The sequence below is a fragment of the Centropristis striata genome, chromosome 12 (assembly GCF_030273125.1).
Source record: "Centropristis striata isolate RG_2023a ecotype Rhode Island chromosome 12, C.striata_1.0, whole genome shotgun sequence".
Lineage (NCBI taxonomy): Eukaryota > Metazoa > Chordata > Actinopteri > Perciformes > Serranidae > Centropristis > Centropristis striata.
Genome location: NC_081528.1, coordinates 32,988,410 through 33,002,045, shown reverse-complemented (window position 1 = coordinate 33,002,045; position 13,636 = coordinate 32,988,410). Strand labels below are relative to the sequence as shown.

The 13,636-nt window shown below is 39.5% G+C and overlaps 1 protein-coding gene across 1 annotated transcript in view; it reads left to right on the top strand.

Annotated features, from left to right (window-relative positions):
• Positions 1 to 13,636, top strand: part of mrpl11 (mitochondrial ribosomal protein L11) — a 53,130-nt gene that overhangs the window by 9,201 nt on the left and 30,293 nt on the right. The window contains exon 2 of the mRNA XM_059345987.1: positions 7,731 to 7,909. Coding sequence (XP_059201970.1) covers positions 7,787 to 7,909 — 123 coding nt within the window. The 5' untranslated portion in view covers positions 7,731 to 7,786. The remainder of the gene's footprint in view (positions 1 to 7,730; positions 7,910 to 13,636) is intronic.

Sequence of the window (13,636 nt, the reverse complement as noted above, 5' to 3'; positions counted from 1 at the left end):
GTGAAAAATCTGTGCACATTCCACATAAAAAGTTTTATTTAATTTCGGCTCAAAAAATTACTATATTGGCCTCCATATCGGTTATCGATTTAATTTTACCCTCTAAAATCAGTATCTCAGAAATCCCGGTCGTGCTCTAAATTATTTCTTTATTTTAAAAATGTATTCAATAGATTTATAGGTTTATAGATTTTTTTTTTATAATACCCCCAAACAGCTTATAAATGATTTGCTTAAGCATATAAGGCAGCTAACTTTGTAGCATGGGGACACACAGTCAAACCTTTATACTGCAAAACAATCACAATAATATATACAGGTGCATCTCAATAAATTAGAATATCATAGAAAAGTTTATTTATGTCAGCAATTCAATTTGAAAAGTGGAAATAACACATTATATAGATCTGTTACACACAGAATGAAACATGTCATGTCTTAATTTATTTGGTTCTTTCTAATTATAATGATTATGGCTTACATTTAATGAAGACCTTAAATTCAGTACCTCAAAAAAATTTAATATTACAATAGACCAATTTCAAAAAATATGTTTAATATGGAAATGTTGGCCTCTGAAAAGTATGTCCATCTATATTCACTCAATACTTGGTTGGGGCTATTTGACTTGAACTACTGGAAATGTACTTTTCCGTGATATTCTAATGTATTGAGATGCACCTGTATAAAAATACAGCCTTAAAAATCAATAATTGTAATATGTATAGATCAGTAATGGCAGCTTCCAGTCATTTGAGTGTCCAGTAAGTAAAGACTGACACGAAGCAGTATACTAGTATAGTGATGTTTCGAGCTGTAAAATATGCTGAAAATGTTCACTCTACAGATTGGATTAATATTTTGGCACAAATTAAATGTTTTCTTCTCAGAATGAACGTCAGCTAAATGTCAAATATAAATTCAAAATGCATATAACTTAATCAGAAAATATTTTCCTAGATAATTGCACCCTGAAATTTTTATGTGAAGCGGGTTGAGTCACTCACTGCTTATTTTGTACATTAAAAACTAATTCAATCAGGAGTAACATCACACTACTTGATGCAAAATGTGTTTATTTCTGATAGTGTGGAAATGCGGAGTTGTTTATTTCTGAAAGGCGCTGATTAGTGCTGAGCTCGGAGAGATGAGACCTGCAGGTTCAGGTCTCGGTTAAATCAGGTCATGCAACTTCCCCTTTTCAGTCTTGTGGGATCAGTCAGACTCTTCTTGAGTTCTTCGTTTTATTTGACTGCCCTTTAGCACTTGGCATTCAGCAATCAATAGCTCCAGGGCCGGAGTTTGATGTGCTGAATACTAATGTAGTGGAACGGCATCGGCATATGACTGGCCCTCTATAACTTTATATCTCACGTTATCCCTTAATCTTACAGCGAGCGTCCCGTGTGGCTCGCTGAGTGATTGCAGCCCAGTACATTTGTTCTGTTTGGTCACTGCATTAGTCTCATCGATTACAGTTAATCTGCAACTCCTAATTCATAACGTGGTGCCATCTAAACAAATACCGCATCCCAGAGTTCCCTGCTGCCTGTGAAGGACTTTCCTCTGCTGTTTATTGTGCTATTAACAGAGATTTGGTCGTCTTATGTATTCAAGGACACCAGTCATTTATTGTGCCTCTAATGGTATTCAAACTTTTCTGCTAAGAGGGGCAGAAACATGAAATTGCTATTATAATTTTTAATATGTGTGCTCTTTTTCTATTAGTGTCCAGGGACGTCCGCACGTCTCCAGGGCCTCTCCTTCTATTTATCTCTTTTTTTTTTTTGCTTCTCGTAGACTTGATGCAAGTAATCCCAGAACTCACACACATGTGACTGAAGCGTCCTGTTACGTTTAATGTGAATAAATCTCTCAGCTAAAAGTCTGACATCCAATGTAAAGGTGGATGCCACCACTAGATGGACCGCCACACTAAGAGTTGAATAAAAGCGATTGTCAGTTTTAGTGTCTCTGGGAGATAAGAATGAATTCTGTCCCTTCCCTTGTAATATCAAAGAATACTAATAATCATGGTTTCTGTGTGGAAATGGGCTCTGACAGGTTTTTATCTCCTTAAAGGGATGGAAACGGAATGGGATTTTTGAGTGATAACAGCACATAAGAATACCTGTAGTTCTTATCAGAGTACTACCAAATTAGACCCCGAGGACAAGAAACGTGTGGCAAGTAATGGATAGATAGATATACTTTATTTATCCCAAGCTGGGAAATTACAGTGTGTAATGTGTAATGGATCGCACATTTTAAATATAAGCTTGTATTATATGTGTATTATATCAACTAAAATCCTTTTAATTAGGGCTGTGAACTCTCAGCTGTAAGCACCATGTTACTGCAACACATGGGGAACAGTAGGGCAGTTAGGAAAGAGGAGAAAGGAGCGCTGCATCGATTCACAAATGGAGTTGGGTGATTAAATCCTCTATCACAGCGTATAATAATGATGAGGACAGATGCTATATATGGTCACTGCAACATGACTTTGGAGAGGGAACTTTTGATGTATGTTATTCAGACTCTATCTCCTCTTATTTCCAATCACCTCTCTGCTGTCCACCTTTAAGTAAAAGCAGCATTATTCCCTAAAGATGTTGCTATAAACTCCTCCATCTCTGTATGTATTTGATTTGATTTGAAACATTGCCCAGAAATAAATGGATACAGTGTAGGACAAGGTCCCTGATGGTATAGACATGGTGTATATAGTCATATTGGCTTCCCCTGCTAAAATAACACTGTGGGCTGTACCTCGCACCTGGCCCGTCATCACACAGTGCAGCACAACCCTCATTTTTTTTTTACTTTCAGCCTGACTCAGTTGTTATTTTCATGCTCAGCACCCACGCTGTGTTCGTAGCAAATGTACTGGCGCCCATCTGTGTGCCCATGGGTGTGTTGGGCTTAAAATCAGGCGTGGTCAGAGCACAGTTGGCTTTCTGCTACATCTAGATGGCTCAGAATGCACCGCTGAATAACAAAAACCTGGTCTAAAAGTAAAAATCATAGAATTCCCATCCTCTTGGCACCATGAATAGTCGCGTTTCCATCAACTAATTTCTCTTTGCATTTAGAATAGCTAATGTGCTAAAGCAGGGGTCCCCAAACTACGGCCCGCGGGCCACTTCCGGCTCGCCAAAGCAATTGGAGTGGCCCACTTAACTATCCCAAACAATCCCTCTAAACATGGCTTGTTTTTTTTAAAATTGCATTTATTATATATTTATTTATAAAATATCCACGTCATGATTAAGGTAGGCGTTCTAATTAAAATTGACCTTAGTTGTGAATTATTTACAGTAGTAGCTCATTTTCACCCCCTCACACAATGGTATATTGCGATCTACGTGATGCCAAACCGTAAGCGTCAAGTTTTCGCGGGCAAGGCAAGCTAACGGAAGAGAGTCGGTCAACAAAATGTGGAAACGGAAAATAGATTCTGAATGCAGAATCTATTTTCACCTGTACCTGCAGGTACAACATTTCAAAAATTAACTTCAAAAAGTGCTCCAGCTTAAATGGAAACGCTGCTAATGTGGCATGCTGTCCAATAATTGTTGGAGGACCGACACTCGTGCACGTGTGGCTAAATAATATACATACAAATTAGTAGGAGTGTCGTGATTTAATTTCTAAACCCGAACATTTATTGAAATAAGCTTTCAGTTTCAATTCAATCAGTGAATCAAAGATGACATTTAAATCACAATGCTCAGCAAAAACACTTCCCGGGCCGTTATATAATCCATATTTAACTCGTAACTCATGACCAGAAGGGGAGATTGTGAGAATATCTCACACTTGGTATAATACTGAAGTGGTGACGCTGAACTTGTGTGCCCCGCTTCAAAGTGTGGTGTTTGTTTTTAAAGATCTGCTGCGCTGTTTAAAGATATCAGAGTCAGAATTATCTTTATACACATTTTAAGTACAGTGAAATGTTGGATTGCTTAAATTGGGGGTCGCGACTCAAAAAGGTTGTGAACTCCTTCATTATAGGACATAAATATAGGCAGTAAAGGGGCAAAAAGCAGTAATGGCAGTTTAAAAATAGATTTTAGCTATGTTCATATTTACAGGGAGGTCAGAGTTGAATAAATAGCTTTTATTTACAGTTTTGTGCATTTTTTTGTTATATAATTTTTCTATGGAAGCAGTCAATACACTGAATGCCTTTTTATTAAAGTCCTTCAAAGTCGTCATTAATTACTCTGAACAGACATGCATGTAAACTGCAGCTTTACTGGTTGGCGAAGGCATAAAACTGTGAGGCAGAAATTCTGGTGAGATTCTAACACCACATGATTTAAAGTAACAGGTTTCAATGTTGGGATTAAACCTTGCAGTCAGAAATACTAGCTCTGGTCCCTACAATAATAATAGTTTAGGGCAGACAAAGGGAAAAGCTGCAGAGGAACATAAAGCAGCCACATAAAGGTGCTCAGCCTTTACTCAAGCTTTACTTTCAGAGACAGACTGTGTTAGCACTCAAATGAATTTTTGTCAGAGTTTTAATTTGATGAGATAATAGCCTTTGATTCTTTTTTATTTCATGTGGCAGCACACACTATGTGTTATTAAAAAATATTTGACTTGGTTTTTCTTTCACTGATTCTCTTTTAATTTAGCGGAGAGATGAAGATGAGAAGACAGATAAAGTATTACAAAGCTTATTGAACCAGATTTGATTCTCTGTTGTTGCAGGTACAAAGCCGGATTCCACTGAGAAATCAATTAGTATTCAGCTTTTATTTCATCACACTGCAGTAAAAAGATATGAAAGATATAAAAAAAGAGAAGAAGACGTGATTTCCTTCAGGCTGATTCAGTGTCAGTATAATTTATATCGGAGACGTTCTGGGACTTTCAAACCAATTTTTATTTTCTTTTGTTCCATTTTTCAGGAATGTCATTCTATAGAAGATCAATATCTGTAACCTTGAACTGTAAATAAATAAGAGATTTAGAGGATCTGATCTGATGTTGGCGACTTCTTGACTCTCCGCCTTAATGAAGACTAAAGAGAGTCTAATGGACTAAACAACAAACAGCGGTGGGCTTCACCAGTGCGCACATTTTTAATAGCAAACTGATTAGTTTCTTTAATCAAAGTGAGCTTTATCCTTGAAGTTCAGTCAGTTTTTATTATGCTGAGACGCACCACAAGAGCTGCTGTTTACAGTTGTTTGAAAATCTCAAGGAAACTTCAGACACTTTATAATGAATGGATGATAAAAGACGTAATCAGTTTTTACATGAGGAGTCTAATTTGAGATTATGTTTTCACAACGGTTTATGGAGAACTGCACATTACGTTATCATGACAGGTTGGATTTTTCCCCAGCTTTTCCCCCGTGTGCTCAGCTTTATTGACATGTTTACTTCTGTCAAAGTTGTTGTGTTTCCATCCCGGGTAGATTGTCTGACAGGCAGCAGAAGAGATTTTCCTCGAAAGATAGGCCAAGTATCAGCTCAGATTCAGAGTTTGGCTGTTGGTGTCAATTTATAAACCAAAGAAACATGAGTTAATGCCAAATCCAAATAGAATAATCGCAAGTGAAGAAATGCATTCAACCTGAAATGTCAACTTGAATTAGACTGACATTGTTGGGTGCTTTTGGATTGGATTTGGAGAAATGGGAAAAACGCTCCAACATTTGTGGTGTTTTGTTCTATTATCGCTCACCTCAGCCTCCTTTATTAGGTAGTAATTTTAGCGCTGGCATTGTGGCACACCATTTATCAAACATGTTTTAACAAAATGCTTTTACGCAGCAACTCTACGCGCCTCCAAACAAATTGCTCTTCTGTGTGCTCCGTGTTATCGAGGACGCCGTTGCCAGTAATTGCTAAAAGGAATGTAATATTCAGCCTAAAGAGCAGCTCAAAATTGTGTCTGTTCCTTTTAAATTACCGCAGCTTTGATTTGATTATTCACAGCAAAACGTTAACTCAGCTCTGATTGAGGCTTATTGTACTGCCTTCAACCATGTTTCCTGCCGCTGCACAGTTAATGCTTCTTTATTCCTTGAATCTAATGTAAATTTGGCTGCGTGAAACGCACTGTCAGTGCAGTTGCGATGCCTTATGTAGGTCAATTCTTCTCCAGCGTTCACTGCTTGGGCCTTGTGATGAGTGATTTCATTTTGCAAAGGGAACTGCGGTTTTATTATTCATACTCCAACAGAGATTGGAGTCGCGGTGCATTAAAGCATGACGTTGTCATTTCCCCACTTGCAGAACTGTTATTCCCTTTGCCCCAAATTGGAATTAAACCCAACATTTGATGCTGGCCCTAATTGTTTTTCTCCCGCATGCACAAAACTCCAGCTTAGCCTCGTCTCTCTGGATGTACAGTATGTCATTTTATTGGTTGATAGTTTTTGTATCCCCCCTCAAACTGCTGTTTTAGTCATTTTTCTGCCAATTTTGAGATTCATGAGTCTCCCTGCCATTGTTTGATAACAGAAGGGGGTTTTCTCACTTCAGATTCAATGCACACTGGTTTCTGCATTCTCTAACTTAACTGGCTCCAAAATGTATCTGAACAGCAGCACCATTTTCATACAATGAAGTACCTGAACACATCAGGTGAGTAGCGTGAAATTGACCTCTGAGATGTAGCAATCTGTGGGACTCACAATGTACAGACTGCAATCCAAACTAAATAGATTCTATTTGGGACTCTTTCTGCAGTATGCGTATCGCCCTAATGCTCTAAATATTGCCTCATGGTGGTTGCACTTTAACGGCTGCTGGATAATCAGCCGCCCAGATAGAATCACAACTTTTCTTGGGAGCAGTTTCTCTCCGTTTGTTGCTCTAAAGCAGCATGAGGTCCCATATATCTTTTTGGTACTGTCTCTTCTGTTGATCTAATTGGATACCCTCTGTTGCCTACAATGAATCATGGCTGGACCTCGTCTCTCCCCTCAAGTACTTATTTTTATTGAATGCAGGGTTTCCCTGAATCACAAGGCTCAACCCTAAAACTTGTATTCGTCCCTTGGCTCCAGTCATTGATCTTTTATTTCTTCTTTTTTTACAGCTATGTCAGTATCACTTTTATTCCAGCAGAGGATTATAGGCTTGCTTTTATGTGTTTCTGCCTCCCCAGAGAAAGGCCAGGAGTTCAGGCCATTCCCCCATCTCCACTAATTGACTCCTAATTTGGTAAATGCATTTTAAGGTGGAGTGAAAAAGCCGACCCCTCTTTGCGTTCATATGTGGGGTGCCACTTCCATCCCCTCCTCCGTGGATTAGTATTGTCACTTATCCCTCCTCTGCCCTCTACTCTTGACCTCCACTGATGCAGAGGAAGCTCTGCTGCAGCACAGCACATCTAGCAGTGACACATCGGAAAAGAGAGGTGAGGTGATAGAGATGTTTTGGCATGCATCCCATGATTTTTCGGAGAGAAGTTTAAATCCTGCCAGTTCTCAGGCTCTTCAACATGTGGAGCATGAGCACTCGGCTGCTGATCCACACTGCAAACACCTCGAGGAAAGTGGCTCTCTCTGTGAGCCGATCGAAGGCAAAGATTTTTTTAATTACTCGTCGGCCACAGAATGGAAAGGCACGGGTTTTGCCTTTGGGTATAGGTATCGATTAGAGTGTATGATGTTTTAATGAGCCGGGCTTGTAAATGATTTGTTGCAGTTGTGTATTCTTGAAAGGCTAATTTGTTTGTTTTTCTTTTGCATTCTCAGTGGATGGATTCTCAGTTGACTCAGAGGCAGATTTAAGGCTCACGAGACAGACCAAGATGTCAAAGATCTCTAAGGCAGCCAAGGCTGTGAAGAAATTGGATGTCAACAGTGTAATCCGGGCTATAGTGAGGTCAGGACAAGCAGCCCCTGGACCCCCACTCGGCCCGATCCTGGGACAGGTAAAATTACTTACGATTCCACTTCTTGTTCAATCTGTCCACTCCGAGTAATCAGGAGTATTAACTTAATTGCAGGAGCAGAGCTTCATTTTATCGGCTGACCTTCTGCACACAGCTCTCATTAACCGCGAGACAACCTGATCTCTTCCTATTCTCACTTTGCCAATCACACAGTTCCCTCTCTGCTCAGTCACATCACCATACATCCCCGCCACCACCTCCATCTCCTCTCATAGCCCTATTCATATTCCTATTCTTATTCTAGTCGCACATCTCCATTGTGCAGGTAGGTGCCACATTCTGCTTCAGTCTGCAACTATTTTCTTACAGTTTCCAGGCCAACGACACTAACACCTCCATCCCGGGCAGCTGTCCATATACATTAGCCTCACACTTTACAAGCCAGTCGATGAGATGGGACTGCACCTGTGAAGGTTTTGTCTTAAATTCTTGTATACTTCTCTCTGCTTCAATTGCTCCGTTGAGACAGCTGAGGTTGTCTTGTTTTTTATTGCTCAGGGATGCACCTCTACAACTTTTTCACCACAGACGCCAATTCCTACTAGAAGAATTTATGTATTGGCTGGTGGAATAATAAAATAAGTCAGCAGTCCTCAAGAGCTGGGCAATGAACAAAGATGGATTGGAGTGAGGGGATAAAAATAACTGAGACTGAATTCTAAAATCATCCTGCTGTAAGTGTTCGATGCTCCTGCTCTGCTCGTTAACCTCCATTTTTATTTCCGATCACACAAGTGTATTGTTTAAATCTTTCTTGTAAAAGTTATATTTTATTTTACACCATAAAACCACAATCTGTTTCCGCTTCAACGGTGATTCAAGCTATTTAACTTTGATCGTCCTTTGCTTGATTGAATGTAGGCAAACCCTATGGCTGGTCCTGTACATACAAATGATCCAGTTAGGTGCTTTAATGGACGGTGCTCATCAGCCTCAGATGCCTGAAAACCAGATCAATTCTCACAGTTAATCCATCTCTGTGACTTAATGACGACATTCGGAGAGCAGAATGGGAAAAGTGAACAGAACTGGCAGAACGGAGCTGCACATGATTAAAAACGACAGGCTAAAAGCAAATGTTGAGATGTCAGAAAGGAGTTAAATGATGTGAAAACATCACATCTCTTTTATCTGACGTCAACTGTAACAGTGTCATTACTTTATGGTTTTCCTCTAAATGATGTTCTCTGCTGTCACCAGCTGCACAACATCAACTATAACATAAAATCAGTTCATCTCTGGCAACCCTGACTCCCCTGCCAGACGGGGGCTTGGATTTATTGCGCATTCCTCTCTGTTTTTTCTTTTCTTTCTCTGTGTTGCTTGACATATTCACTGCAATTTTCACTGCATTACTCACAAATGGGGCTGTAATTAACAAATTTCATAAATTATTGTTTTCGTGATTATTTAATTAAGCCTTGCTTCTAAAAAAAAGGTCAGAAAACTGTTAAAAATGTCATCACAATTATCCAGAGCCTTGACATCTTCAAATAGTTTTTCCTGCCTGAGCAGCAGTCAACAACCAATAATTATTCCATTAGTAATGAAATGAAAACAGAAAACAGCAGCAAATGGTCACATTTTAGAACCTGAACAATCACATGTTGCTTGAACTATTTATCAGTCATCAAAATAGTTACCGATTCATTTTACATGAAGCACTAGTGTAAACCAGTGAGCAGTTCAACCTCTCTCATCCCTCAGGCTCAGAACTAAACTTGGTCCTCATTTCCCTCAAAAATGTTTCATCATTTATAAACGTCATGTCTGTGTCATTATGCAGAGAGGACACAGTTTTCCCTTTCCTTTCTAAAACCAAGTGGCCTCATTTCCATAAGCCGTCACTCTGCTGTTGAGTCTTAGAACTGTCTGTCTTTCTCCACAATGAAGAAGTCAATGCCGGCCTGCCTTCAAATGCCCAAATAAGTTTTTAACCAAGCAGCAACCTCCAGGGCTGAAAAGTGAAACCAATGCTGAAGTGCCAAAAATCTGCAGTTCCTCATATGGCCACTTGGAGCCAGCTCCAAAATTGAGTCAATCCCCATTCTAAAATGCCCTGATACAAAAAACCCTTTTTGTCTCCAAAGCTAACTTCCTCCTTCTTGTTAACTGTACTGGGGAAGAGTTTTACATAGCTCACCTGTTCAGATTATAATAAGGCCTTAAATTATGCAAAATATATGCGTAATCCAGGGTGTGGATGCATTAAGTGACAGGTCAACAAGATCTCCAACTTAAATGACAGAATAGGTTGTTTATCAATACAACACATATGAGCGTTTGTTAAAATGACCCACATAAACTTTTCGCAGCTCAAGGTAGAGAGCGGAGCGTTCTAAAAAATAGTGCGCACGTCATTACACTTGCACGTACGGTTCACGGTTGTAAAAAAGGCTGCAGTTTCTGTGAATTTAGGCTACAAAACCACTGACCTAGGTTTTAGGGTAAAAAAACTTCCTGGTAAAGTGTTACAAAAGACAGTTAAAACAGTAAATGCACGTAAATGTAAAAGTGACGTCAATAAAACGTGATGTACAAAGTGGGACGTGAACCCCGTTCTCCTGGGTGGAAGTCAGACAAGTATTTTATGTTTATTGACTTAATTTTAACATTTTGGGTGCCTAAAAACATTTTATTCAGCATTTCATTGTACTTCAACACTGTTGGGTGTGTAAATAAGCAACTGTTTTGCTTTATCAACTTAAAAGGTATTAATATGTCAGATATTTATAGCTTGTTTGTGCTGCTTCCAAGGGGACAAAATAATCACTGAAGTGATTTTCAACACTTAACGGAGGTTAAAGACATTTTTTTTTTTTTGCAGAGACAGAGAGAGGTCAGAGCGTTCAGATGATGTTTGACAGTGACATCAGCGCTGAAGGAGAATCTCAGCGAGCAGTTACAGTAATAACTCTCACAGTTGGGAAACATCCATTTTATCCAGTAATAAAGAGGAGGATATATGCTTTAATCTCATCCCATTTTGCCATCTTTTATTCCCTCAGAAAAAGTACAGCGGGCCAAGTTTTAACTGCTGCCAAATGTAGAGACCGTAATAACCCAATTTTACTGTCACTGCACTGTTTACCAGTTAGATGTATAATTGATTTTAAGATTTTTACTGATCACGTTTAAGGCGCCGCTAAATCTTCCTCCTCCTCCTCCTCCACACTGGAGACCTCTAAGTTCCCTCTGATCCTCCGCAGCTGAGCAATAAGAGACTCGCTCCGACTGTCACTCAACTCTCAACCCAAAGGTCATGGAGTTTTTCAGTGTGAAGCACGTTCCCACAAGTTAAAAATATCACTGAAAATTGACTTCTTGTTTTGTTGTTTCTTGCACACCTACAACATTGTGTGCAAAAACATGTTTTGTTTTTTGTTTTTTTTTTAAACAAAATCGCATTACTTGACAGACGGGGGGAATATTTTTAATGGCAGCTCCCAGTAGGCATACATAAAAACTCTAAACAATAGCAACCATCAATTTTTTAACAATTCTCTGCGTCTCTCACATCCTATAAAACCTGTCACAGTGACATGAGTGCTGATGTGTCGGCATCAGTGAGCATGTGTGATATTTTGAAGTATTTTTCCCTCAAAAAAAACACAGTTTCCCTTTTCCAAAGATGCTCTGTTGGGAATTTGATCATTTTAAGGATCGGAATTATGTGACAGCTCCAAATAACAGGCAGGAATAAAAATAGTGGTTTCTTTACAGACTTGGACAAGTATTCAGTGCGATCTTCAGTGCCTGACTTCTGTTTGCCCATTTCACCTTTTGTACACTTGTTCCTCAGTGTCCAGTCCAAATGTTTGTTTCAGCCAGAAGCATGTTAAACTGAAAGGGCACTCAGAGCACACACCTCTGCAAAAGAGCAAAATAATTTGTGTATCTGTGCCGTGATCCACTCCAACATTAAATGTGTTCCTTCTTGACCTTTGCTCCACCTTTCCACCAAGTTTCATGAAAGTCGGACAAGTAGATTTTCCTGTAATCCTGCTGACAAACAGACCAGCAAAACAACAAACCAGACCGAAAATATTACTTCCTTGTTGAAGGTAATTATGGACTTTCCCCTCTGGGAGTTTCACTCTTTCCTTTAAAAGACCGTATTCACTTTCATGTTTCTGTTGTGTGAAGCTATTTCCTTGTCTTTATTCTCCTTTAACCTCCACGTTTTAGTGTTTCTCTACTCCTGCTTTTGATTCCACAAACTCAGTTTAGAAGTAGTGGAAATATAAAGACAAGTGTTCTCTTTAAAGTAACTACAAGGAACTTTTAACTGCTTTTTTAACACGATTAGTTTAATATTGATGCCTCTTAATGACCTTAATAAGCCAACAAGGCCAACAGCGAGAAGATTGTAGTTAATCTAAGTGCCTACCACAGTGCCATTGGATCGTATTCCAACAAAATAGGATGAAATCATGCAGGTTTTCCACAACCTCCTTCAGCTCAGACTCCAGCTTGGTCTCCGTAAATCACAGCAACACTCCCGTTTGCCAATATGTGGAGATCTCCTGCTATGCCTCTGACTCAGAAAAGCTGTAAAAAATGTTAGATGTACAGAGTCAACTGTATGAAGACAGAATGTTAATGTAGACTGATAAACTTTAGTAAATATATCTGAATTCTGAATGTGTAAAATATAAATAAAAAACAACGCATCAAAGTGTCCCAACTTTTTTTTGGAATTGGGCTGGTAAAAGCTGCTGATTGGTTGGTGACCAAAATGATTCAGTGCAGTCAGTCAGATTTGTTCATAGATCTACTGAACACCTGTCATTTCAGAAGATGTAACCCGGACACAGTTTGGCATTTTTGATTTGACTAATAAATAAGCCATAATGAAATTAGTTAGTAATTCAATCCTTAAAAAAATCATCCCTAACTGTTTGATGAACTGAATGTTTCATCCTGGGTTCTTTAATTCATTTTATTTGGACACAGACCAGTTTTTTATACCTGTGTTGTCCTGATGTCACCCCAGCACATGAGACCAGTATTAATATGCGTTTGTCTCCAGTATTGCATTGAATATCATAGGAGTCTCACACTCTTTTGCATCATTTCTTTCTCGTGGAATATACTTTGAAGTTCTCCCCAAAAGCTGTGGCGCTGATGATTTGTGCTCTGATGAATGATTTAGACATCTGTCTGTTAAATGTGGCTCTCTCTGCCAGACTAGGTGGGTGTGAGCTGGTAGCAATACTGTAGCTGTCGCTGTGTCAGGGGTAATGAAGGGAGATAGGTTGTAACCAAGTGCTCAACGGAGCAAAACAAAGCCATATGTTTGTCTAAAGGTGCCTCCTTTTGGACTGTTGGGGATGTGGTTGTTGTCGGGGCGGCGTGTTGTGTGCGTTTGTCTCTCTGGGCTCCCGTGCTCCATCAAGCTCACACTGTGTGTAACGGTAAATAAATGGCATTCGGCAGCCGCTCTGCTTTAGGCAGTGGCTCCGGCCCTTTAATCTTAGCCAGCCTCTCCTCCTCGGCTTTTTTTTCCCCTCGCCTCTGACTAACCACCCTTGACAGGGGAAGTGCAGAGAGGTAGGCTGCCTGTCGGCTGCGGGGCAAATTTAAACAAACGAGAGAAATAAACGAAGGAATGGGAGACAAAAAAGGGAAACTGACAGCTTTGGTACAGGAGAATAATTACAGGCTGGAGCGAAATTAGCACATGCGGATGGAGGGGAAGAATAG